This window comes from Grampus griseus, assembly GCF_964374135.1.
Source record: "Grampus griseus genome assembly, chromosome: 18".
In the NCBI taxonomy this organism is placed as follows: Eukaryota; Metazoa; Chordata; class Mammalia; order Artiodactyla; family Delphinidae; genus Grampus; species Grampus griseus.
This window is the reverse complement of record NC_139012.1, coordinates 10,741,663-10,766,705: the sequence shown is the minus strand read 5'-3', so window position 1 is coordinate 10,766,705 and position 25,043 is coordinate 10,741,663. Positions and strand designations below refer to the sequence as shown.

At 36.6% G+C, this 25,043-nt stretch overlaps 1 protein-coding gene across 3 annotated transcripts in view; it reads left to right on the top strand.

Moving 5' to 3' along the window:
- The window catches only part of PCCA (propionyl-CoA carboxylase subunit alpha), a 356,179-nt gene that overhangs the window by 88,116 nt on the left and 243,020 nt on the right, over positions 1-25,043 (top strand). For 2 of the 3 annotated variants that reach the window (XM_082675555.1, XM_082675556.1), the window contains 2 exons: positions 11,222-11,353; positions 23,302-23,338. In XM_082675555.1, coding sequence (XP_082531681.1) covers positions 11,222-11,353; positions 23,302-23,338 — 169 coding nt within the window. Of the gene's footprint in view, positions 1-11,221; positions 11,354-19,959; positions 20,030-23,301; positions 23,339-25,043 lie in introns of those variants that run through there. The other variant, XM_082675557.1, reaches the window with a different exon arrangement.

Below are 25,043 nucleotides of genomic sequence, written 5' to 3'. Positions count from 1 at the left end.
GTTAAGATATTTTACTGTGTAATTCTAGAATAAATTGAAGACTTTCTAACTTTGTAAACCAACTAGAACCCAATGACTGAAATGTTTATCTATGTATAAAATGGTTTTTAGGGTAAAGTGAGCCTTACTACAGTGCCTTTTAGATGGTGCTAAATAAGTAAGTAAAGTACATATTGTTGTTCTTGTTAATATTAATGCATTCCTTGTTCTTTTATTCCCTACAAACTTTAAAAAAAATGTTTCCTACCTAGAGATAAATTAATCTCTACTTGGGTCATTCCACTACATCTTATTGTCACTTTCATTTCATTGCATCCTTGTTAATAACCAAAATAAAGGGTGAAAGTAGCAGGTTGGCCTGTTGGACTGAGTAGTGTGAGGAATTAGCTGCTCGAGGCAATTAACTGGAAATCATGATCTCTGCTTTTTTAGCATTCCATTCGTTATTTGAAATAAGCTTTATAACGTAGGCTGTACTAGAGCACAGCAATTAAATGTGCTAACAAAAAAGAATATCCCAACTGTAGGTAGAGCATGCTTTATTCAAACCACATGACTCTGATTTCCATCCAGCAGTGGTATCGAGAACTTGATGTGTTCCAGAAAGCAGTAAATTAAGCACAGAGTGTGGAAGGACTTCTACTTGTAGCAAGTTTTAAAAAAATTCATATTATCAAAGGAAATAGAAAGAGTACATAATTCAGATAATATCCTAGACCAATTTTAAACATTTAAAAATTAAAGTTAGTATCCAGTGTTTGGACTAAACACAAGATCTCTAGCCTTTCACCAGTTTACCAGCTTACTACTAGCAGTAAATATTAATGGACTCTGAGGAATGAACAGGAAGGTGAGTCAGGAGGCATCTACATTAACATTCCCTCATGCTAATTGAAGCATTATTAAATTGTTTTTAAGACTTAAACTGTAAAATTGCTCATCTAATTCCATAGTTGTTATAAGGTATATTCCAAAATTGAACTGGAAAAATTAGTTTTCAATCCGAAAGTACCAATTAATTTTAGTATTCATGAAACAATAAAAATAATTGGATCAGGGAGAAATGAAAACAACTCATTTTTAATATCCAAATTGTTGAGATATAAAATTAAAAGTATTTTATGGGAAGTACAAAAGAAGGAAATTACAACTTCATAACTAAATAATTCCTATGACCAGTTTATATAAGGAGAAGCTTAGCAATACACAATCATATTTAAATATGAAGTTTCTTACCTTATCCTCTTAAAAAATACATCTAGAAGAAATACTTTAACATTTGTGCCTACATCTTTTAAAAAAAATTTTGTTTTACAGTAACATTTATTAGAATTACTGGAACACAAACTCATTCCCACAGGTAGCCCCGTTCAATATGCATTAAACCTTATATAATTATTGTATTTGAAATAAAAATTCCTTGTGGGTTTTAGATAATTGGGACCTCGAATCATGAATGTCATACTTTGTTCAATCCAATTGAAATTATTAAAAGAGTTCAAGGTTTTACATAAATAATTTTATATAAACAAATTTAAAATTTTATATATTCAAGTTTTATTTATTTTTTAAAAAACATTTCAAGATAAAATCCTGTTTCAAACATCAAGAAGATCAATCTATATGAAAATGCAACAAGAAGTTCACAGCTGTACTTGCATCTTTAATTAAAGCGTTATTACTATTGTATTACAAAGCAAAAATAAGCTTAACTTCCTGAAAATGCCAGGTAGCTGAGTGATAAACTTAAGTTTCATCCAAGAAAATTTAGTGTCATTGACTTGATCATCAATATTTTGCTAATATATTTTTTAAAAATGTTCTAATATTAAAACTAGAATTTCTTTAAAGGAGGAAGGCTAAAATTTATCCAAAAGGCTGACTTTTTAGTTAACTCTAATTTTCTCAGTGTTATTGCTAAAGAAGTTATTGAATTCATTTTCTCTGGGTATCTTCTGTATTGCTTTTCTTTGATTCTTGCCAGTGCAACCAGTCTAAGATTTTACATGATAAAGGAAATCTGTGGAACTAATCCTAGAAACCTCTTTCTGTTTTCTCACAGAACACCTCCAGGCACAGAAAAGACAGAATACTTCATTTGCATTCTTAAACATTAGGAACTTAGAATCTGAGTCTTTCAGCTGGAAATGTTATTGCATCTACATTTCCCGAAGAAAAAAAAAGGTTAACAGCCCACTCAGGTTTCTGTTAACTCGTGTCTTTTTAGTGTCCTGATCTGCGCAAAGAGTGTAGAATGTGGAAGCTGAACGCCCAGCCTCTTACTTATTAGCAGTCAAGGAGACGCAGGAAATAGGTATCAGTGCTGATTACAGGGAAATAAAAAGAAATCAGATATGCACACAAAAATGGCAAACACTAACAAACTTCAATCTTAGTCTTTTAAAAGGGAAAGAACATTTACAAAATTAACATAGACTACAGTAACTAGAAGTTTTAAAAGTAAACTATTTTCCACATGAGCTTGAAAAGCTTACCCCAAAAGTACAAAGATATTTAGAGATTTATAGTTTGTTTATTTAAATGGTTTCTGTGAAATTAATAAGTACCAAAAACCTCTTCTTTACCCTAAGTACCTTTGTTAGAAACCCAGAACATTTAATAAAAAAAATTTAACAACTTTTTGGACTTAATAATAGCTGAAAAATAGAAATGAAAATCATTCTGCTGTCAAATATTAGAAATGGAAGGTGTCCTATTGCTGTATTGTTCACTTCCTATGCATGAAAAACAAGGTTTTATATTTAATGATATTCCTTAACTAGAAAACCTGACTTCTGCCAATTGTTAGAGTGTGGAAACTGTTTCTCTAACTAAATATTGTGCGTGGCTATCATCTGGAAGTAATAATATTACTTGAGTGCATTGTGCCAAGTGGACACTTAATACAGAATATACATTAGACTGAATGAAATCCAGATACTAGTAATACTGACAGAGAAAGACACAGATTCCTTTGGTTAAACTAACTCACAACATGTACAGTGTACCATAAGTTAAATGCAGTTTGTAAGTATGTCATTAGATTTCAATCGATCTTGCAATTAGCATCCCAAACAAATTGAAAAGCTGTGCTGGTTTATAAATTTATGTTTAGAATTTTAAAGAGTCTTTGTCTCCCTTCCACTGCCCTTCCTCCACAACAGTCAAGTTCCTTAAGGTTCTGTTCCCAGTGAGTCGCATAAATTGGGTTCTTAATTTGCAAGGAGCAGACTAGCACTTAAAGAAAATGACGCCTATATATGTAGGGGGTTGGAGGCTGGTGGCACCTTCTGCTAGGGTTGTTCTATACCTCCCTTTATGGATGCCCCACAGTCAGTGTTGAGGAAAATGAATTAGGATTCATATTCTGGTCTTCTCTAATCATTCCCACTGCACAGCCTGGGGCTTCCAGTAAGTGCTCATCCGTACCTTGTACCCAGTCTTGGGGTAAAGACCCAGCCGACTGGTATTTACTGATGACCATGGAAACTACACTAGGAATGTTTCTCCCATCTGTGTGTTCAAATGTTGTCCTTATCTTTTATTTCTAATCATTATTTTGAAAAGTACACTGAGTTCAGGTTAAAAGCTAACAATCAAAACAGTTCAACCCTGATGAAGCCAAGAGGAGGAGCCTTCCCTCTTTTACACAGTAACTTGTTAGAGCCCAAGTGCCAACTTGGCTGAAATTCCTTCTTGGGACTGAACTGAGGTTTTTGTTTTTAAGTTAAAAAAAAAAAAAAAGAAAAGAAAGAAAAAAGGGCTGAGTAATATTGTATTAGATAGCAGAAGTGGTCTCATTGGAAGCAAAAACTATTTACATTAAATAAGAAATCAGTTTGCAGGTTGCACCTGTCACATTTACAGTATAGTGTAATATACTGTGACCAAAAGCGTAATGAAATACAGCTTCAGGCACTCAGTCCACAGTGAGCGCAGTGTGCCACAGGTGAGTTAAGGGGAGGTAGTGAAAGGGAGAGGAGGAAAGCAGGAGGAAGATGAGTTCTCCCTGAGGGGATCTGGTTTCATCACGGATTGGACAGCAATCCAGTCCTCCTCCACTGCCACAGGTGGCCTGATGGACCAGCTTCTGTTGCTCAGAGAATTCAGTCCAAGCTCATCTGTGATTTCAGCAGTGCTCATGGCAACAGGAAGATCTTTTTTCTTTGCAAACAGACACTAGTCAGACGGAATCCCAGATCAACCCTTCTGCCACCATCCTCATGAGCTCTTCTTGGAGCTCATACAAAGAGCAAAATCTGAGTGTTTTGGAAGTAGTGATGCTGCAGAGGTTGGATGCTGTCCGGTTAAGCCAGCAAAGATGTTGTTTTGTACTTCATAGTTTTCACATTTAACCTATAGTGGCAGTGGTTGTTACCACTTCATCACGCTTCACTTTGTGCAAAATAACCATCTACTGAAGCATCCCAGCCAAACATGAGAATGCACTTTCTTTTTTTTTCTTGCTCTCTTTTTTTTTTTTTTTAAAGAAAGCCAAAAAGGTCCCCTGAAGAGGTTAGCAAACCGGCCTGAGAAACGCCTCGCTGGCTGTGGCTGCTGCTGCTGTGGCTGCTTCTGGTCTAGGTGTTGGGTTTACTCCTATAAGCTGGCGGCTACTCTGAGAATGTTTTCAGAGTTTTTATTGTAGAATAAAAGACAAATACAGAAAAAACTATGCAGAACCAGTGTGGGCTTGCGTAAGGAGAGGAATCTTGTAGCCATTTACATAGGTTCAGTCATGAGACATTTGCCCTGAATCCCAGAAGGCCTGTCCATGTGACCCATTTGAGTCCTAACCTCTGGTCTCTCCCCAGATGTATCCACTACTTTGACTTATATAGTAATCATTTTCATGAATTTTAAAATAATTTTATGGTCCAAACTTGCATCCCTAGACACTGTGATTTGTCTTGCCCATTTATTTTCACCTCTGATAGGTCTTCTAAATATCTCTCAATCCATAGGTTTTCCTCACATACATTTCTCTTCCCTGCAGTTTATCTGTTGACGAACCTTGGGCTGTTTGACCTGTAGAGTGTCTCTCAGTCTTGACTTAGCTGATTGCATAATCATGGTGCAGTTCTGCATTTCCCTCCATTCTTGGCATTTCCTACAGATTGGCAAACTGGCTTCAGAGATGGGGATCAGACTTAGGTTTCAATTCCTTTGACCAAGACTGTAGGAGGCACATGTCTTATTACTGCTTTTTAAGATCTAAGCAGCCTTTGAAGCTTACTGTCTATAGCTATTGCTTCATTAGATTGCAAAATGGTGATATTTTAATTCTAACATCTTTTTCATTAATTAATTGGAATATATTTATAAAGAGACTCTTCCTCTCATTTGTTGTTTGGTTTCCTAAGGGTGTAATTCATATAGAAAGAGCAAGATGAGTGTATAATTCTTTACCTTTATTTACTAGTTTTTGAGGTAATGAATTGGTTAACCAGTTCTTTTTTTTTTTTTTTTTTTTTTTTTTTTTTGCGGTACGCGGGCCTCTCACTGTTGTTGCCTTTCCCGTTGCGGAGCAACAGGCTCCAGACGCGCAGGCTCAGCAGCCATGGCTCATGGGCACAGCCGCTCCGCAGCATGTGGGATCCTCCCGGACCGGGGCACGAACTCGTGTCCCCTGCATCGGCAGGCGGACTCTCAACCACTGCGCCACCAGGGAAGCCCCCAGTTCTTTTTAAAAGTATCATTATGAAGTCATAGATTTAAACGTATTTTGTAGGTTTAAATCTGTTGGAGTTACTAGTGAATCTCAAGTTGTCCCTCTTTGGCCAGGGGGACCTAAGTTGGCTCATGGTCGTTTGGACTTGACCCTCATAATCTTTTATAGCTTCCTTGCTCTCTGATCTGACAAGATATTCTAGGCTCATGTTTTACATTTCTTGCTTCAGGCCTTTAATCAGCCACCTTTCTAAGATGCATTGGTTTCTTTGTTTGTTTGTTTTATTTATTTCATTTATTTATTTCTGGCTGCGTTGGATCTTTGTTCCTGCACGTGGACTTTCTCTAGTTGTGGCGAGCGGGGGCTACTCTTCATTGCGGTGCGCAGGCTTCTCATTGCAGTGGCTTCTCTTGTTGCCGAGCACGGGCTCTAGGCACGCGGGCTTCAGTAGTAATGGCACGCAGGCTCAGTAGTTGTGGCTCATGGGCTCTAGAGCTCAGGCTCAGTAGTTGTGGCGCACGGGCTTAGTTGCTCCGCAGCATGTGGGATCTTCCCGGACCAGGGCTCGAACCCATGTCCCTTGCATTGGCAGGCGGATTCTTAACCACTGCGCCACCAGGGAAGCCCCAGTCTGGTGAGAATTTAAACTTTTCTTTTGTACAAGTCACATATTCTTGTTTTTTTCCTTTAGTAGTATTGCTGGAATGTATCATGGTACTGTTCATTCTGGGTTGAATTTTTCAGGTATGCTGTAGTATGTTTAATATGTATTTTCAGTTTTAAGAAAGTTTTCTTGAGTTACGGTTTTTAGTATTTTTTCGTTGTTTTAGTCTCCGTGCCCCCCCCCCGCCCCCCCGCCAGCCCCGGGCCAAAGACTACTCTTATCTATATGTTGGATGTTCTTTATCTTTAGTATTTGCTATTTTCTCTTGCATTTTAGAAAAAAATTTCTTTTTTTTACATTTAAATTTTTAAAAAGTTTCTTCCTTTGACTTTCTGTCTCTTGTAAGTCATTATTTGTTTTCTTTATTCACTCTTATTTTCCCTCTAGTTTAGTCTTCACTTCCAAAATTATTTTCTTTTGCATTTCTAATTCTATCCTTAGGTCTATCACCTCATTTCAGAGCATTTCTAATTCTGATACCTTATTTCATGTTTTCTTATTTTAAAATGTCTTTCAGCTTGTTTTGAAATAATAGGTGACAGTTTGATCTGCTGTGTTAGCATGTCTTTCTCTTGCTTTTTTTCCCTCCATGGATGTTTTTCTAGTTCTTATTTTTTTCTTATAAAAACAGTGTATAGGATTTTACCTTGACACTTTTATTTTGCTTAGTTTTATGTGTGAAATTAGTTTTCCTCTATGTTGCTTTTTAAAGAGCTATATATTTTTTAAAATCAGTGATACATGTCTGAGAAGTTCAAATACTTGAACAGAGGTAGCAGGAAAAGGTTTATTCGTGGTCTTGAAAAGATGAATTAACCTTGTAATTTCTTTTATTCTTTTTGATACTCATATTGTTATCAACACATTCAGTGGGTAGTACTAATATGTGCTTTTGAGATAACTATATTAATTTTTGAAAGCTTTCTCACTGACTCAGTTTTTTATCTCATGTGCTAACTTCTCTGCACCAGTCCTGAAACTGGCCTTTTCTACTAGAAATTCTTTTTTCTTTTATCATGGAAAAAAATTAAAGTCCAGAGTCTAGGTCCTTCAGGCAGTTCAGCAGTTTTTCCATGGCTGTGGCTCATGTCTGTCTGACCTTGGTTTTACAATTATCCAAGTAGTAATTCCTTATGAACCTAAAATATATACGTTAAAAAAAAAAAAAACTGTATTCATAGCTTAGCAGTTTACTAACTGTCATGGTATTTCTAAGAATGAATTATGTATCATACATTTTAATTTTTACAGATGATTATTTCTGCATTTGCAACATAAAGCCTGTTGTAAATTAAATCTCTGTTTCCCTAGCACATTGCTCAAACCCAACTCTTTTCCCCATTCTTTTATCAAAATATGACCAGAACCATAAAATCACAGAATTTAGAAAATGAAAACAGTATTTTTTTTTTCTTCAGTCTTAGAGCAGTGATTTCAGCTTTTTGTAATTTCTCTCTTAGGTATCACTACAAAAGTGTTCCCAGTGATGATGAAAAAATTCCTACTTTTTTCATGACCATTATACATTTACCTGTATTTAGGTATTATATTTATCATTCATGGTAAATTTACAAGTTCCTTGAAAAGCATAGTTTGAGAAGTAAATTTTTTTGCTATGGCATGCCGAAGAGACTTACTGGTGATTAGGGAAAATGGGTAGCAAAAGATAATAATTTTTTAATTAATAGTATTATTACTATTATACTAGTATATTACTATTATATTACTTTATATTTTATTTTTATTTTATTTATTTATTTACTTTTATTATATTACTTTATATATAATTACTAGTATATTACTATTATATTACTAGTATATTATATTATATTACTAATATATTACTATTATATATATACTATTATATATTAATAGTATTATTACTATTATACTAGTATATTACTATTATACTATTATAATAATAGTATTATTACTATTATAGTAGTATATATAATACTACTATAATACTATTATTAACAGGGTTAATAATAGTAGAGTATTGAAAGGTTGTTAGTGCATAAATTTTGGCCTTAAGTTCTAAGTCACACAAATCACTCTGGACAAAAACTCAGGACTTTTGAAACATGCTTCATCACTTTGCAATTACCATACTGTCTTATCCTTGCTTTTTTGGTCAAAGAATTACGGGAGTCAGAGCTATGATACTGCTTCCTTAATTTGCCTTAATTACATTTAAAGGCTAACCCAGGGAGTACTACCAAAACATAAAAAGATAAAGATAGAAAGGAAGTTAGTTTATTGAAACATCTGTTTGAGTAGTTACTCAGTGTACTACTGGCTATTTTTCTTTGTGTTGGATGGGAGAAAGGATAGTCACTAAATACTTGATGTGAGCTTTCTTTCTTGGTAATTTCACATTTTGGGGTGAGTAATTTTCCTCAAATTAGAATGCATGAAAAAAGTCTGGTTAATCAGTGGTTCCTGGTCGTTGGGCTCTTGTTAATCAGAAGTTTTACTGTGTAATCATAATGTATTTTGGATGTTCTCATTTATGTATTTCTTCAACTCTTTGTGTAGGTATTCTGATTCCTTGATTACATCTGCCTGGCATAGTGGTATTTAAAACAGCATTTATGATAAAAATTCCTCCATCTTAGCAAGTAAAATGAGAATATGGAAAGACAATTGGTAGTTGAAACATGATTGTTTCCTCTTAGTGTTTATTGGGTTGTAGGTTTGGGATAAAGAGAAGTGGGTATGATTATTGCTCTGGTCCAAAATGACTAGTTTATCCAGCTAGAGACACAGAGTATGTGGAGGTGTAGTCTTACTACCACTTTCCCCTCTTACAGAGCAGTTCCATTTTTTTATGTGCTTTACATTTTGGGGGTTTCACATAAATTTTTTTGGGGGGGGGCTTCCCTGGTGGCGCGGTGGTTGGGGGTCTGCCTGCCGGTGCAGGGGACACGGGTTCGTGCCCCGGTCCGGGAGGATCCCACATGCAACGGAGTGGCTGGGCCCGTGAGCCATGGCCGCTGAGCCTGTGCGTCCGGAGCCTGTGCTCCGCAATGGGAGAGGCCACAACAGTGAGAGGCCCGCGTATGGCCAAAAAAAAAACTTTTTTTTTTTTTTTTTTTTTTTTAAAGAAAATGAGGTTCTGTTAAAACTACATACAAACATTTGATGGAGAGGTACTTAATGAGCATCTGTTATGGCTGAAGAGGTTTCTTATCTAGCATTCTGTTATTGTAACGCAGGTAAGTGTTGGTATTTTGGCTCCTGTAAAGTATTTTGGGGTCCTATGGACCTAGCTGTCTTATTATTCTAGTGTTCTCTTTTTATCAGGACTTCTGGGTAGGGGACAAGAACTAACAGTTGTGGCACTCAGCTTGGTGTTTTATATTATTATTTATTCAGTCCTTCAGTCAAATTGCATGGTGGTTATTACCCCCTTGTCACACAAAGAAAAGAGGCTTTAAACTCAAAATCTAAAAATTCCCCTTCTGTCTTGCTTTTGGGCAGGAGGGAAAGTATACATCCTGAGTTTAAAGGCATTGGCTTTTCTGTACATTTTATCTGAATGATTTCATCTACAATTTTTAATTCCATCCTTTATTTGATGCCTTTAAAAATCCGTATCTCAGCCTGGACCTATCTTCTAACCTCTGGACCTCTCTGTCTCCTGAACATGGGCACTTGACTATCCCACAGGCATCTCACCTCAGCACGTGTAAAGTTGAAACTGTCATATCATCTCCCAGATATTTATCTCTTCATATATTCCTTTTGTTGTGTCCCTGCTCTACTTCCTCCTCCTGTTCTGGGTGGGTTTAATCCTCTTTGCTCACAATGGCTGAGAGCAGTCCAAACACCACACTGCAGTAGGTACTCTGGATGATATTCTCATAAGGAGAATGAAGCTCCTTTCTAAAGCCGAGAGTCTTTTCAGGCAGCAGTGCCAGTAGATAGAATATGAGATGTAAATTATATGATTTATTTGTTATACTGACCCTGACCAAAGGTCATGGGAGAATCAGCAGTTAGGTAACTTACTATGATGATGCCCTGCATACAATCTGATTTTTCCTTTTTCATAGTTAACTTCCGTTCTTTACCTAATGACTTCATTCTTTACCTCAGCAAACCCCCTTTTCACTTCTCTGGACCATGCCCTACATTGGCACTAACTCCATCGGTATTTTTTTCTGTCCCTAATTAGTATTCATTAGCATTTTGTTTACTTTAATGTCATATACACAGAGAGGTGGACCCATTGCTGAGGAACTAATCGTGATTTATATAGAGTAGTTTTGATTGAAATCATAACTCTGCCTGGTAAATTCCTACTGTATTCTTTACTCATTTCTTATAGTCACAAGGATGTAAACATTGCATACTTTATTTTGTCTGTTTCTCTGAGGTACTGGTGATCTGTTTCATGTTCCCTTGAATTAGTTGATATTCTGTGTTTTCATCCATGTTATCCCCTACACTTAGCTCAAAGCCTGGCACAAAGTTGGCCTGTTAAACTAGGCACTGTGCTGCAGGGTATTGAGAATACAAAGATTTATAAGGCATTTTAAAGGTGAACTTACTGTTTAGTTTGGGTGGCAGAATACTAGATATAACTACAACACCATTCAAGTTGCTTTTTCAAAGAATACTGTTGATATCAAGTAGGAGTTCTTCATTACTTTTAGTTATTTTTCTTTGACCTGACTTTCATATACCTTTGTGCACATATACTATATGCAACACAGTATTATATATTGTAATATATTGGCTCAAATGCTTGCTTTTAAGTTGTTCTTGGTCTGTGAGTAACTAATAAATATACATACGGGTTTTTCTTTTTATAAAATTGTGACTCCATATCAAGCACTGAAATGTTTTTGTTATAAATTTATACTGGCATTTCTTCACAGGCAGCAGAAGATGTCATTTTCATTGGACCTGATACACATGCTATTCAAGCCATGGGTGACAAGATTGAAAGCAAATTATTAGCTAAGAACGCAAAGGTTAACACAATCCCTGGCTTTGATGGAGTGGTCAAGGTGAGAAACTGTTTTACTCTAATCTTTATAGTACATGTCCTGAAGTCAAACATTTTGTCAAAAGTGCAAGATAAAATGCAAGTTTTGCTTTTTAAAGTATTCATGTATAGATTAAACAAATCAATGTTGTTTACACTTGGATTATTTTGAATAGTGTAAATTAAAAAGAGCAAGAAGCCCCGAAGCATTGTATTTAATGATCAGTGTTGACTTTTACTTTCATAGGAGAAAACTTGGTGATATAAAAATGTGCTGTTAGATGTGTGGATTTCATTTGTTGGTGGTATATATTTAATGTTTGAAACATTATGATGTTCTCCGTATCTTTACGGTGAGCTTCTGTCCATATGCATAAAATGTGAATTGTAAACTTGTTTGGTATAGCTGTGTGTCACCGTAGATCCCAAGCACAACTCCTCAACCAGCAAGCCGCTTTTGCAGCTGAAGTCTTCTAAGGAAGACATGCAGACGTTGGAGTATGTGTCTCCCCTTCCTCTCTGTGCTCCTCCCCACTGCCGAGGAAAAATGATTCATTTTTTTTCTCATGAGAAAAGAGTCCCTTTGTAGACTTGAATTAGCCTGCAGGAACTCTTCATCTCGGTGTTTCTTATTGTACCTTCTGGGCTGGGCAGTTCTTCATTGTGCTGGATTATTTCATGAATTACAGGACAGTTAGCAAGCATGGCCCCTGGTTAGTAAATATCCTCAGCTTCTTGCCCATATTTACCTATATTTACTCAATATGTATTCATCCATTTTTTCCCCTTCTCTCAGCTTACAAAGAATAGATGTTCCCTATCCTCTGTAAAGCCAATTCTTCCTCTTATGCTCCAGATGTACCCTTTATAGACTTCATGGGCTACAGTCTTCAGTCATTGTCTTTCCTCTTTTCTGTGTCTTAAAATTCTTCTTGTCTTTTAACACCTTTCCATTATTATTGCTATTAAAAATGCTCAGTCAAAAATGTACTCATCCCTTAGCTAAGTGGGAAGCACCTGATGATAAAAGAAACCCGTGGTCCCTCACACCATGGTGCTTCCAGTTTAGTGGAAAGAAATATGTGTTCCTCCTCTTCAGAGAGCACAGTAGCCTCTTGTCACTCCACAGCTGGAAGAATTGTCCTCACTTGCTTTCATTTCCACACTTTCCCCCTCATCTTTAGTCTACATCTGGCTTCTTTCCTCATTCCCACCGAAATTTCTCTTGAAAAGGCTACCAGCAACCTCTCCCTCTCATGAAATCCAGTGTGTAATTTTTTTTTAACATCTTCATTGGAATATAATTGCTTTACATTGGTGTGTTAGTTTCTGCTTTATAACAAAGTGAATCAGTTATACATATACATATGTTCCCATATCTCTTCCCTCTCAGTGTGTAATTTTTAATCCTGGTCTTCTCAGTCTCTTCAAAGCATTTCAGTCTCTTGGTTACTCTTTCCTTCTCGAAATACTCACTTCTGGCGCATTACTCCATTCCAGTTTTGTTTTTGTATTTTTGGCTTGTTTAAATGCTTCTTAGTTTTCATGCTGATTATTCTTCCTACCTTTGTCCCTTAAATGTTGGTTTTATTATGGGTTTTCTCTTATTGGACAAACTCATTCTAAGCAATATAACTTATTTTTATGGCTTCACATCTCACACCTGTATATCTGTTCTAGATATTGCCTTAGAACTGCATATCCAGTTGCTTCTTAAACAGGTCTGCCTGATGCCTTTGAGGCACCATAAAAGTAACAAGTTGAAGCTGATCTCATCGTTTTCTCTCTAGCCAGGAATTGGCATTCTGTGTGGCTCCAGGCACTCCTGTTTTTGTAAATAAAATTTTATTGGAACACAGCCATGCTCTTTCCTTTATATGTTGTCCATGGCTGCTTTTCCATGATAATGGCTGAGTTGAGTAATTGTGTCAGAGACCCACAAAGTCTAGAATATTTACTACCTGGCCTATTCAGAAAAAGTTTGCTGACTCCTGCTGTAAACTTCTCATTTTTTCCTTTCCTGCCTGAGAAGATGCTGGCATTTACACCATTTCACAAGCTAGAAACTTGGAGTTCCTAATAAATACCGCTACAGAGAATTCACTTAAATATCTTTCTGATCTATTACTTTTATTTTTTTCCTCACACTAATTCCAAGTTCCAACTAACATCATATAGTCTGGATTACTTCATCAGCCTTCTAATTGCTCTCCCTGTAGCCAGTCTTTTTTATTTTTATTTTTTAAATATTTATTTATTTGGCTGCGCCGAGTCCTAGTCAGGGCATGGGGGATCTTTAGTGCGACATGCGAACTCTTAGTTGCGGCATGTGGGATCTAGTTCCCTGACCAGGGATCGAACCTGGGCCCCTTGCACTGGGAGCGCAGAGTCCTAGCCTCTGGACCACCAGGGAAGTCCCCTTGTAGCCAGTCTTGGTCTTGGTCCCGTCCAGTTAAATTTCGACACTAAAGCTTGAGTGATGTTTCAGAAATCCAGATTTGATCACATGCCTGTGTTTAAAAACTCTTGAATGACTACTCATTTAAATCCTTTGAATAGCTGGCCTTTGTTTCTCTCTTCAAACTGATACTATGCCAGCTTACCCTTGGCACTGGATGTACCAACCATGTATGACATCTTTTAGATTTTTGAAACTTCTGTTCATAATTCTGACACATATGTGTTGATTCTACTTCGGTCTTCACTCCTGTCTTCTACACATAGTTTAGGTCTTGGCTTAAACATACATTTCTCACAGAGGCATTCCTTGACTGTATGTATTAGATTAGGCCCTCTACTGAATTTACCCTTAATACCCTGTACTTCATTTACCACATTTAAAATTATTTGTTTACTCATCTATTCAGTAAATATTTAACAAGTGCACACTGTTTGTCTAACATTGTTTGAAGTGCTATGGATATAGTAGGGATCAAAGGAGACCAAAACAAAAAAAATATTCCTGCCCTCATTGAGCTTTTGCTATAGAAAAAGGAGACAAATAATAAATAATAAAATAAGAAACATAAGACAGGGAACGGGGAGAGGGAATGTTGGAGGGTAGGATACCTGTTGTTTGAATACCTCTTTTAAGTTCTTTTGGGTATATACTCAGGAGTAGAATTGCTGGGTCATATGATAAGTCTATGCTTAACTTTTTGAGGAACTTCCAGGCATCCAAGCCTTTGTGTAATCCACTCCTCTTCAGTTTGGGTACACCCTGTGATTCGCTTCTCTAACTAAGAGACTATGGCAAAGGGTGATGGCACGTCACTCCCTTAATTAAGTTACATTATATGGCAAAGGTGATGGAATATCACTGCGTTCACTTACGTTAATAGGGCAGAGTAATTGAGTGTCACTCCTGTGATTATGTTTTATTATAAAAGACTCCATTTTAGGAGACTAGAGAGCAGATTCTAGGTGCTGGCTTGATGAAGGGAACAGCCATATTGAGGAAACCCACATGGCAGTGAACTGCAGACAGCTTCTGAGGATCTAAGTAAAGATGATCTCTATTCAAGAGCCAGCAAAACGGTGGGGCCCTCAGTCATACAGCCTCAAGGAAATAAATTCTGCCAGTCACCTGAATGAACTTGGATTTGTCCCCAGTTGAGCCTCCAAATGCAAATGCAGTCTGGCCCACACCTTGATTGCAGCCTTGAAAGGCCCTGAGCAGAGTATTTGTCCCCAGTTGAGCCTCCAAATGCAAATGCAGTCTGGCCCGCACCTTGATTGCAGCCTTGAAAGGCCCTGAGCAGAGTATGGCAAGTTTTTTCTTTATTAGGCTGTCAACTATTGGGTTTTAGTCCTTCTTTACATTCTCGTTTTAGAGAGTTTGGGTAGTGGTTTTATGAACCTTGGTCTATTCAGCCCTAATACTTCTGCCGGTATAATTGTATTTTTTTTTTTTTTCCTGAGCAAGAAATCTGGCCTTCTTGAGATCGTCAGTTTGGGCTTGATTTAGTCACAAGGGTAGTGATGAGTCAGAGTCCAGATTAATTCTGTCTTGATGATTAGTAGCAGAGTCCTCAGGAGTTCAAGGACAAGGTCATTAGGAGAGCATTTGATCTGGAAATTCTATTTGCGTTGTAGATTCTTTCTTATGAAGTCAGTGTGTATAGTGTCTCATAGGAGGAAGGAATGTTCCTTGAATAAAGGTTCAAAGGTGACAGTTGGGGGCTGGGACATGGGAAATGTGAGGAATATTAGAGATAACCATTATCTGAGTAATTTGTTGATGCTAAGAGAGAGCTTCTGTAATGATGGAGGGATTTAAGTTTGATAGTGTACCGCCAGTATCAATAAGTAATAATTAGTGAAATTTCTCCTTTTGAGTTGATGACTGAAATGGGTACTTGATTCGCTTTTGGAACATAGCCTGTTATATTTTTTTCCCTCATTTTCTTGGCTAATACAGAACAACTGTTTACTCATTGTTACTTCTGGTTGTAAAATCTGCAGATGTCTTTATCAAAAGACTGATATTAATTTCTGGAGCGGGAGCATCTAATTTTATCTGTAAGGCCATTAGTTTATTCTGCACCTAGTAATGCAGAACACTAGGTGTTTGAGAGTTTGCTTCCCTGTTTTTCCCTGAGGTGCGCCTCTCAGATGAATCATTCATACCAAAAGCTTATGAAAGAGTCTGTTATAATTCTAAACTATCCGTGGTGAAATTATGCCATCTAGAAAGATAAGAACATGAATTTGAGTTACAGATTTAATACATTTGAGGAGTAGTCTGACTTACAGCACAGGCAGCCTGAGACAAACCTGTTTACGAAAGTCTTGCAGTGGCTTACCAAATAATGGTTGGCCATCTCTAACTGCAGACCTGACAGTGTGCAGTGCCTTGGTGGTTTAGGATTTGGAGGGGAGATCTCTTCCAGGCCCAGACTCCCATGGACAAAAAAAATGAGTCAAGACAGGGGAAAGTTTTCAAGGTTTTGATATGGGTTTCAAGGCAAATTTTGTCCTATTTGGATACCCTTGAAACCTTCTGAAGTCACTGGCTCCTGGACACATGAACATGAACTTATAGGTCCTATGCTTGTCTTCTTCCATGTGAACTTTGTCTTATGGACTCAGAACAAAAAATGTTGAGGGGGCTTCCCTGGTGGCGCAGTGGTTGAGAGTCCACCTGCCGATGCAGGGGACGTGGGCTCATGCCCTGGTCCGAGAAGATCCCACATACCGCGGAGCGGCTAGGCCCATGAGCCATAGCCGCTGAGCCTGCGCATCCGGAGCCTGTGCTCTGCAACCGGAGAGGCCACAGCAGTGAGAGGCCCGCGTACTGCCAAAAAAAAACAAAAACAAAAAAACAAAAAACAAAAAAAAATGTTGAGGATTTTTTGAAGCTCTCCCCAATGTGAGATTTTTCTCACCATTGTGGTTGGGGAGACCCCTGAGCGCGGGGGGCTCAGTGGGCATCAGAGGAGCACTGCAGTTTTTGAAGCTAGGATCTTGAACTGTGGCTTTTAGTAGGTCTTGAACTGATTCCAGTGGAACCTCCAAGATTGCTTCAAGGTGATGGTATCCTTTACTGTAGTAGGTAGTAAACTTGGTTTTGCTTGATCAACAGGTTTTTTTGGTTGTCTTTTCAGGGAGGCTGCATTTGACAATCTGCATTTGAATTTCCAACCTCGGTTAATTTGGAAAATAGGGAAAAGTAGAAAGTTGAAGAAAATAAATCCACTCTCTTGTCAGTGTTGTCTCCTTGTATGCCTTAGGTGATTTTTTAAGATCCTGTTACACTCTCAAATGATGATAGACTCTCATTACCGTGTTAACTTAAGTATGGTATACAGTTCCTAACACCTCTTGTCTGAATTAATTTGTTAAACCACAACTGAACCTGCAGGATATAGTTTTCAGATAAGCATTTAAAAATGATTGTAAGGAATGCCCCTTTGTTTTTCAGACAAATGTTAATACTAGTTTTATTTCTAGTTTGCTTTTAATTATTTCTGATATAAGAGACTGTACATTTTTTTTTCTGTTAAATTTGGTTACTTTAGAATCCTTGTGTAGTAATTCCACATTCATTTGGAACTTCACTACTTTTCACATTTTGTAGTTTAGATTTGTTAGGTAAAAGATTGCTTTTGGTGGTATCTATGCAGATAGAGGTTTGCTGATGCAGATAAAAGTGTAAATTTTTGGAATACCTTGTCGTTTTAGCAACTGCATTAAACAATACTTTTGCATTGGAAGACTATATGTGCTAATTATAGATAATTCCATCTTTTAAAAATCCATACTTTTTTTTTCTCCCATTGATCTGTGGTATTTTTCAAGCAATTCTTTTTCTTGGCAACTATAGTCTACTTTTTTTCCTCCAAGTACTTGAGTAAATTAATGTGGTTTCAGTTATATTTCTCCTTAAAACATTTGTTCCTTTTCCATTTGATTATTTTGAATGTTATTTGGACGTTATATGGAGATGGTTTCCCACATTCTTTTAAAACATTGTGTGTAGTACTTAAGGAGTCTTCTGGAACGGTTTCCTTTTGTCTTGTTCTTGAGTCACTCTTTTCATTAGAGAGAAACTAATGTTGTTTTAAAGTGTCATTTAAAGTAGTCAAGTATTCAAGTAGTCATCTGGTATGAGTATTTGCCTTTCATTTTCTTCAGTATCTTATTAACTTGATCTCAGGAACTTGAGAGCAGAATGAATGAAAAGTGTTCATCTGAAGCTGTTGGAAGACAGGGTTGGAATCCCAGCCCACTTGTTTAGCGAAAAATAACAAGCCGCAGACGCTGATTTCAAAGAGCTTCAAGTCCCCTTAGGGAGACCTACAGATAGACAGGCAATTTAATACATTTTAATAATGTGAAGCTCAGAGTATGTTGGGCCCATGTAGGAGGGGCACCTAACCTAGTTTAAGGGCGTCGTGGCAGAACTTCCAATGGAAGGATATTTAAGTGATAACCTGAAGTCTGAGTAGTAGTGAGTTAGCTAAAAAGTGAGGGGAATTGATGGAGATGCAGCATTATGGTCAGTGAAAATATCTTGTGAAAGCTTGGAGCTGGGAGACCATTAGAACTTTAGCAAACTGCAGGTATGCAAGTGTGAGGGGTTGTAGTTAGACAGGGCTGGAGAGAGAATTAGGATCCAGATATGTATGACTTTGAATGCTATGCACCTGGACGTGGAGGTTATTTTTGTGCCTTTGGGAGCTTCTGAATGGTTTCATGCAGAAGAGTTATTTAACATGATAAAAATTGTGGAATTAGAAAACTTATTTTGATTGTGATGTGGAAAATGGATTGGAGCAGTGCAAAACTTGAGGTTGGTAGACAAATTAGAATGCTCTTCCTTTAACCCAGACAAGAAATGTTAGGGGGCCTAAAATAAGGTATTAGGATGGAGCAAAGTAGATGGTATAGGGAGACACTGGAAGTTGAATCTGTAAGATTTTGTGATGTTAGATGTCAGGTGTGAAGCAGAGGGAGGAATCAACAAAGATTAAATTGCTGCATTTGGTTCTAATACCTACCAGTTTACCAGGAAATTTATTAGACTTCTCTGAGTTTCTCGTGTTCTGTTTATAAACTATAAATTACGCAGTGTAGGTTTATAAATTATGTTTATAAATTTTATAAATTATACAGTGTGGGTTTAAAGTAGTAATTGTTTTTATCACCTAATTAGCCAGATTTTAAACACTGCACTTTTGCTTTAGCAGAAAGAGCCAAATAATAACAACAAAAAACTAGTGTGAAGGGAATCATTTAAAAAACCAAAAAATCGGAAAGCTGTGTCCTAGTAATTAAAAAGTACAATATTAGACATCAGTATCCTTTTCCCCTGCTAAGCTGAGAATAACTTTCCTGATGATGCTTCAAAGGCTTTATATTTTTGAAAAAGGGTTCAGTTATGTTTATTATGCTGTTTTACAATAAGAGAAACGTGTACTAAATTTTAGATTTGAAAATATCAATAAATTAAAAGAGTCTTCTGTTTGACCTGGAATTATCTGGAAAATAGAATCAGCTGGAACCTATCTCCTGAACCCAGGATTGTTGAAAGTTTTGCTTTACTTTGTATATGAATGCAGAATAGTTTGAGGATGCTTTTTGTGTACAGATAGAGCTTTTACCCATAGTGTCTTTTTTTTTGTTTTGATGTGGGCCATTTTTAAAGCCTTTATTGAATTTGTTACAGTATTGCTTCTGTTTTATGTTTTGGTTTTTTGGCCACTGAGGCATGCATGTGGGATCTTAGCTTCCAACCAGGGATTGAGCCTGCACCCCCTGCACTGGAAGGCAAAGTCTTAACCACTGGACCGCCAGGGAAGCCCCATGCCCATTGTGTCTTGAAGCAATGATTTTTTTGTTTTCTTCAGAAACAGTCACTGATTTGTTCAGAACCAGCTGAGGAAAGTAAACTAAGTAGCTTCCCATACTGATGAGTAGCAGGACTCTCATCCAGTGAGTACAGAATTCAGAGTTGGTAAGTAGGCTGTATGTAGCAAGTGAGAAGGGAGAGGTGTGGCCTGAATTGTGGGTGGTGGAGCCAGTATTGGACACTACTGTCACTGTAGAAATAAATTGGGTGTTTAACATCAGGGAGGACTACTTGAATTTGCCCGTCTTTGTTATAGATTTTACTTCCCTTCCCTGCTCAAGAAGAACCCTGCTTACCAGCTGTAAAGAGTACTCGGATCATCTGATCCAGTGAAGGGCACTGGAGGTACAGGTGCACATTTTTGCAGTATTGCAGTGCCAGTATTAGTTCTGTATCATACAGGTTCAGAGAATGAGTGATGACCACAGGATAGGACAACCAAGGGCAGGCAGGAAAGGAACAAACTTGATAGTTGGGGGTGCGGGCTGCCCATTTTATCACATATTGCCAACCTTAACTGAGTGCTTACTATTTGCCAGACTCTGTTTTAGTGTGTTTCAGCTGTTACTAATTTCATCTTCTTAATTACCCTATGAGATATTATGTCCATCTTACAGATGAGGAAACCTAATTCCATAGAGGCATACTGGTAGGTAATGCGTTCACTGTCACTGAGCCAGCATTGGAGCCCATGCCTTTGGGCTCCAGTATCTATGCTCTTAGCTGCTGGACTTTGCTGTCTCACAGGTGGGTGCTATAGACCATTAACAGATAAATTGGGCCTGCAGAAAAAGCATCCAAGTTTTTTAGCTCCTTTTTACATTGTTGTGATCTACTTATTTGGTTATAGCAGCATCACCTATCTCTCCCATCATACTCTCTATAAAACAGAATTTTTTACTGTTTTATTCTTCAGTTGGATGATAGAGCTCACTTAATGTAAGCTGTGCTGAAATAGAGGAGTAGAAGAAATGGTTACTGGTTCTGTTGGCTTCTTTCCTCTTTCTCCATTTCTTGAACTGCTGCTGTTTTAGAATTATATAGCTTAATACTGTCCCGCAACCCTTTCCTCGTCAGATGATTGTTGGTCTTTTTCTTGTTGGTTCAATTTTTTTTTTTTTACTACAAAAATTTTTTCTACCTATAGCCCTACAGGGAAGTTACACTGTGGGATGTGTCAGTGCCGTTGAATTTGAAGCTATTGGGCTGGCCAAAAAGTTCGTTTGGGTTTTTCTGTAACATCGCGCGGCAAAACCCGAACGAACTTTTTGGCCAACCCCAACACATAGGACCTTTTTATCTCTTTAAAAGTAGTTTTGTATATGTGCTGAAAGAACATATTGGAGCTAGGTGTACTTAATAGTTTATTGTTGAAACTGATAATAGAGATTTTTAATGTCTAGTACATAATATATGCTCAATTAAATATTTTGGGATGAATGAATGATAAGTGAAAAATTAATTTTAAAGACAGTTTGATTTTACTTGGAAGGTCATTTAGTAGAATTTGCTTTTCATAGTAAGAAAACTTAAGCATACTGATTAGTTAAAACACAAGATTGTTTTGTGGCAGTTTATCGAAGTGTTGGATTTGTAGCAGCTAAAGAATTTTTAGAAGTTTTGCTTTGTGTAAACATGTATCTCTCTGTACACAGTCCATCCATAATATGTATATATAAATACGTATTACAATATTACTAATGAACTAACATTGCCTGTTAGTTTTTTCAAGGTAATGAACCTTTTAGATAGCAGTGTTTTTTCTCTCTGAATATCTTTTGCAAATATACTATTACACGTTTGAAAGAAAAGACATGTTAAAAGTTTCTTTCTAGTCTTCTTATAATCCAGTCTCCATGAGCCAGCACTCTTCCTGTATTTTGTTCGCGAGGCACTAATTGTCCGCATTTGGCAGGTTTAACACTTCCTGACAGAGAGGCTATTAAGGGGAAGTATTCTCCAATAACTGTCACTGGCTTGAACAAAGAACCTTCAAACTCAATGTGTGGAAACCACTAACATTATTAAATGACCCTTTTCATGGATTTTTATCCCTTTAAGCTAAAATTTGGAGAATGTAAGGTCAGTGAAAACAGCAAGGTGTAATAAAGCAGTAAACCTTGATTTTTTGTGGGGGTAGAATGGAAAGTATAGATTTATCTCTGACTTGAAAACAATTGTTATTTGGAAAATCTCATTAGCAGATGTGACTGCTTGGAGTTAAAAAAAAAAAAAAGACTTAAAACTGATGTTGCTTTCAGGACTGCTTTGAACTTAACAAGCACCTATTTGTGGAGCAGACTGGCTAATGAAAGGAAATTAAATTTTTCTGACAACTTCCCCTGCCAACCTCCTTATTCAGGGGATGTTATTAGGTACTGAAGACTTTTAAGGAAGATTTTTTTTTTTTTTATTAGACATGAATGAAGCAGTTATAAACATCTCCCGCCCTCCCATTTTGGGGGAGGATGCTGACATGGTTACTCTACATTTTTAAAGTATTAGCTTAAAAGCTTAAAAAAATACCAACCTTTACTTTGATATTTTAAAGTTATTTTCTAAAAATTCAGGCATTCTTACCAGCTGATGGTTTCAAAACATTACTGTCATTCCCTGTAATAGTTTAGTGTATGTCACTGAATTATTTAAAAAGTTAAATTTACTAGGATTTACTTGGACTTAAAATCTTTTCAGCTTTCTCTTTACTGTTATCTGGGGGAAATGTCCTGTGTTGGACGTGTTAGGTGAGAATTAATGATCAATGAAATGGTTTAGATTCAAGGGAAGTTTTGGTCCATTCAGTAGCATTGGTTGATATTTAGCAGTAAGTAATCCTTACATTCATAAACTTTTACCTTGTGCTGTTTTATTTATTTTTATTTTTAAAATTTTTATTGAAGTAGAGTTGATTTACAGTGTTACCTTGTACTGTTTTAGAATGCCTTTTCTTTCCTTGGCTTTTTGGAAGTTTTCCCCCCACTAGATGGTTCATTGAATTTCAGGTTTTAATTTACGTTAACAAGATGTAACTGGTAAAGATAAAATATGTACCCCCCCAAAAAAATGAAATAAAAAAGAAAAAGTAATGGAGATTACTAAAGGAATTTTTTGAGGGGAACAATTGGCAATTCCTATAGATACTAGAAATTTACTTTTTTGTTTCTGGAAAATCTGTTGATCTCCTCCCAAACAATAGAGAATCAACTCCCCCTGCTGACAGAATCAAGGAAAACATGACATATAAATATCAGAGACAGAAACAAGCTGGCTGTGGACAAGCTTTAATGATCTGATTTATGGTTCAGTATTGATTGTAAACATCTAAATTCTGCCGTTAAATTCCAGCAACTGCACCAAATCACTTGGCAATTCTGGTAGTGCTTCCTGCCAGCTCATTTCAAACTGCTTTGAGTTTCTTAATATAATAAGGATGAGGTAGAATTTACATTCCACTTATGGTATTAATTTTACATTTCTCTGAATAAAAAGAGTTAGAAGGTTGTAAAATTGAACATTAAATGAATCGGAGGAGGCAGTAGTGCAATATATGACTGCCCTAAAGACATTGTGCAATGGTTGATGGGATTAATGTTGGGTCTCATTTCCTGCTTTTACAGGATGCAGATGAAGCTGTCAGAATTGCAAGGGAAATTGGTAAGTTCTTAAATTAACTTTGGTAGGATTTCTATGTCTTTTAGCAGATATGGTTGAGTAAACATGTAATACGTAATTCCCAAAGAGCAAATAATAGTTTAATAGTTTCAGGTTTCTGATTACTTGTTCCTCTGGAAGAATTTATCAGCGGAATTACCATATTCTATTATTAAAAGGAACTTTAAAGAGTAATTTGACCTTAATTATAGTTCCTTTGTAAGAGAAAATCACTGGCTAATTAAGGAATTGTCTTAATAGTTCTTGAGATTGGATGTAATGTAAATTTATATATATGTAGTTGAATGCAATTTACTAAAGGACATACGTGATTAACATGAAGATTCCGTATTTGACAAGGCTCTTCAAGTTTTTACCTTTTCCTAAGAATTTAAATATCAACTTAAAAATCTTGTTAGGAAAGAGAAAATAGGATGTGAGAACAAAATATTCTAAATTGGAGGAAAAGGTAAACTGAAGGACGTTTTAATGACTGTTTTACTTGCCTGTTGTATGTATAATTATACTGGGGCAGTGCTCCCTGACTTTTTATTTTCAAAAATATTCCTGGCACTCTTGACATTGTATTTTCAATACCTGTTAATTAAGAAAATGCATGGGCATACTGTTATCATAGATTAGTAATGCTATTAAGTAATTTTACAGTTTTATTAATCAGCTCATATTTGTTTACATTTGACAAAAATTTGTGGGTAGATGAGAGAAATTAGACAATGCTTGGTAGTTAGGAAATCACAGCATCTTAGCATTCCTGCACTGATGGGGCCAAGCTTTTCAGCATCCCACATTAACATTTCTTTAGTCCTGTTTTCTCTGATTATTTAGAATTATTTTATTCATTTGGAGAGCATTTACTTTGGCTGATTTGACTGATATAGGTCCTGGACTTAAGACCAAGCCCTAGAAAATCTTATTTTATTTGACTATAATATCTCTTCATTAATCATTTCTTCAGGCTTCAAAAAGCATCAAAAAGCATCTCAGTACTTCTCAGGAAGATTTGCTAGATTCTGAATATAGGTTGGACTACATGGAACTGATTTGTGGTTTATGTCTTTAAGAAAATCAAAAGCTTCTCTCTCTGGTTTGAAATCACTGCATTCCTCATAGCCTAAGAGGCTATAACATGTCTGCTGGCTTTTGAGGAGACTTTCCTAAAATAATTTTATTCTGTTGTGTACTTGTAAATGTCAAAAGTCATCTTTCTAGTTCTAGTTTAGATATTATTATCATCTGTATAACAGGACATAATAATGCTGTTATCACAATAGTATCTACATAAAAAGAACAGAATATTTGGAGGAATTTAGAGAACTAAAAAGGGGTTAGGAGAAAATCTTGAATTCTGTTGGTGTGTCACAATTTTAATTATGAATCTTCAGCTCTTGAGAATTCCCTTTGTATAAGTGGCAGGTTGCTTTGCTTGCTCTTTTTTTGTTTTCCACTTTAAGGAAAAAAAAAATTGTGACCTTTAAAATAACCAGTGAATCATGGTGGGACTCTGACCAGTTCTCATCACCTGGCTTTTTCCTCCCTTACTATTTTAGTGCTGTACTTAACCACCCTCAACCCCCTTCAGTTTTTTACTTACTGAGTTTACCTAATTCAATTGAAGGCTCTTTTCTTTATATTTGGGCACATCTGTTATGGTCCTTCTTCTTTCCTGTCTTTCCTCTAGTTCTTCCCC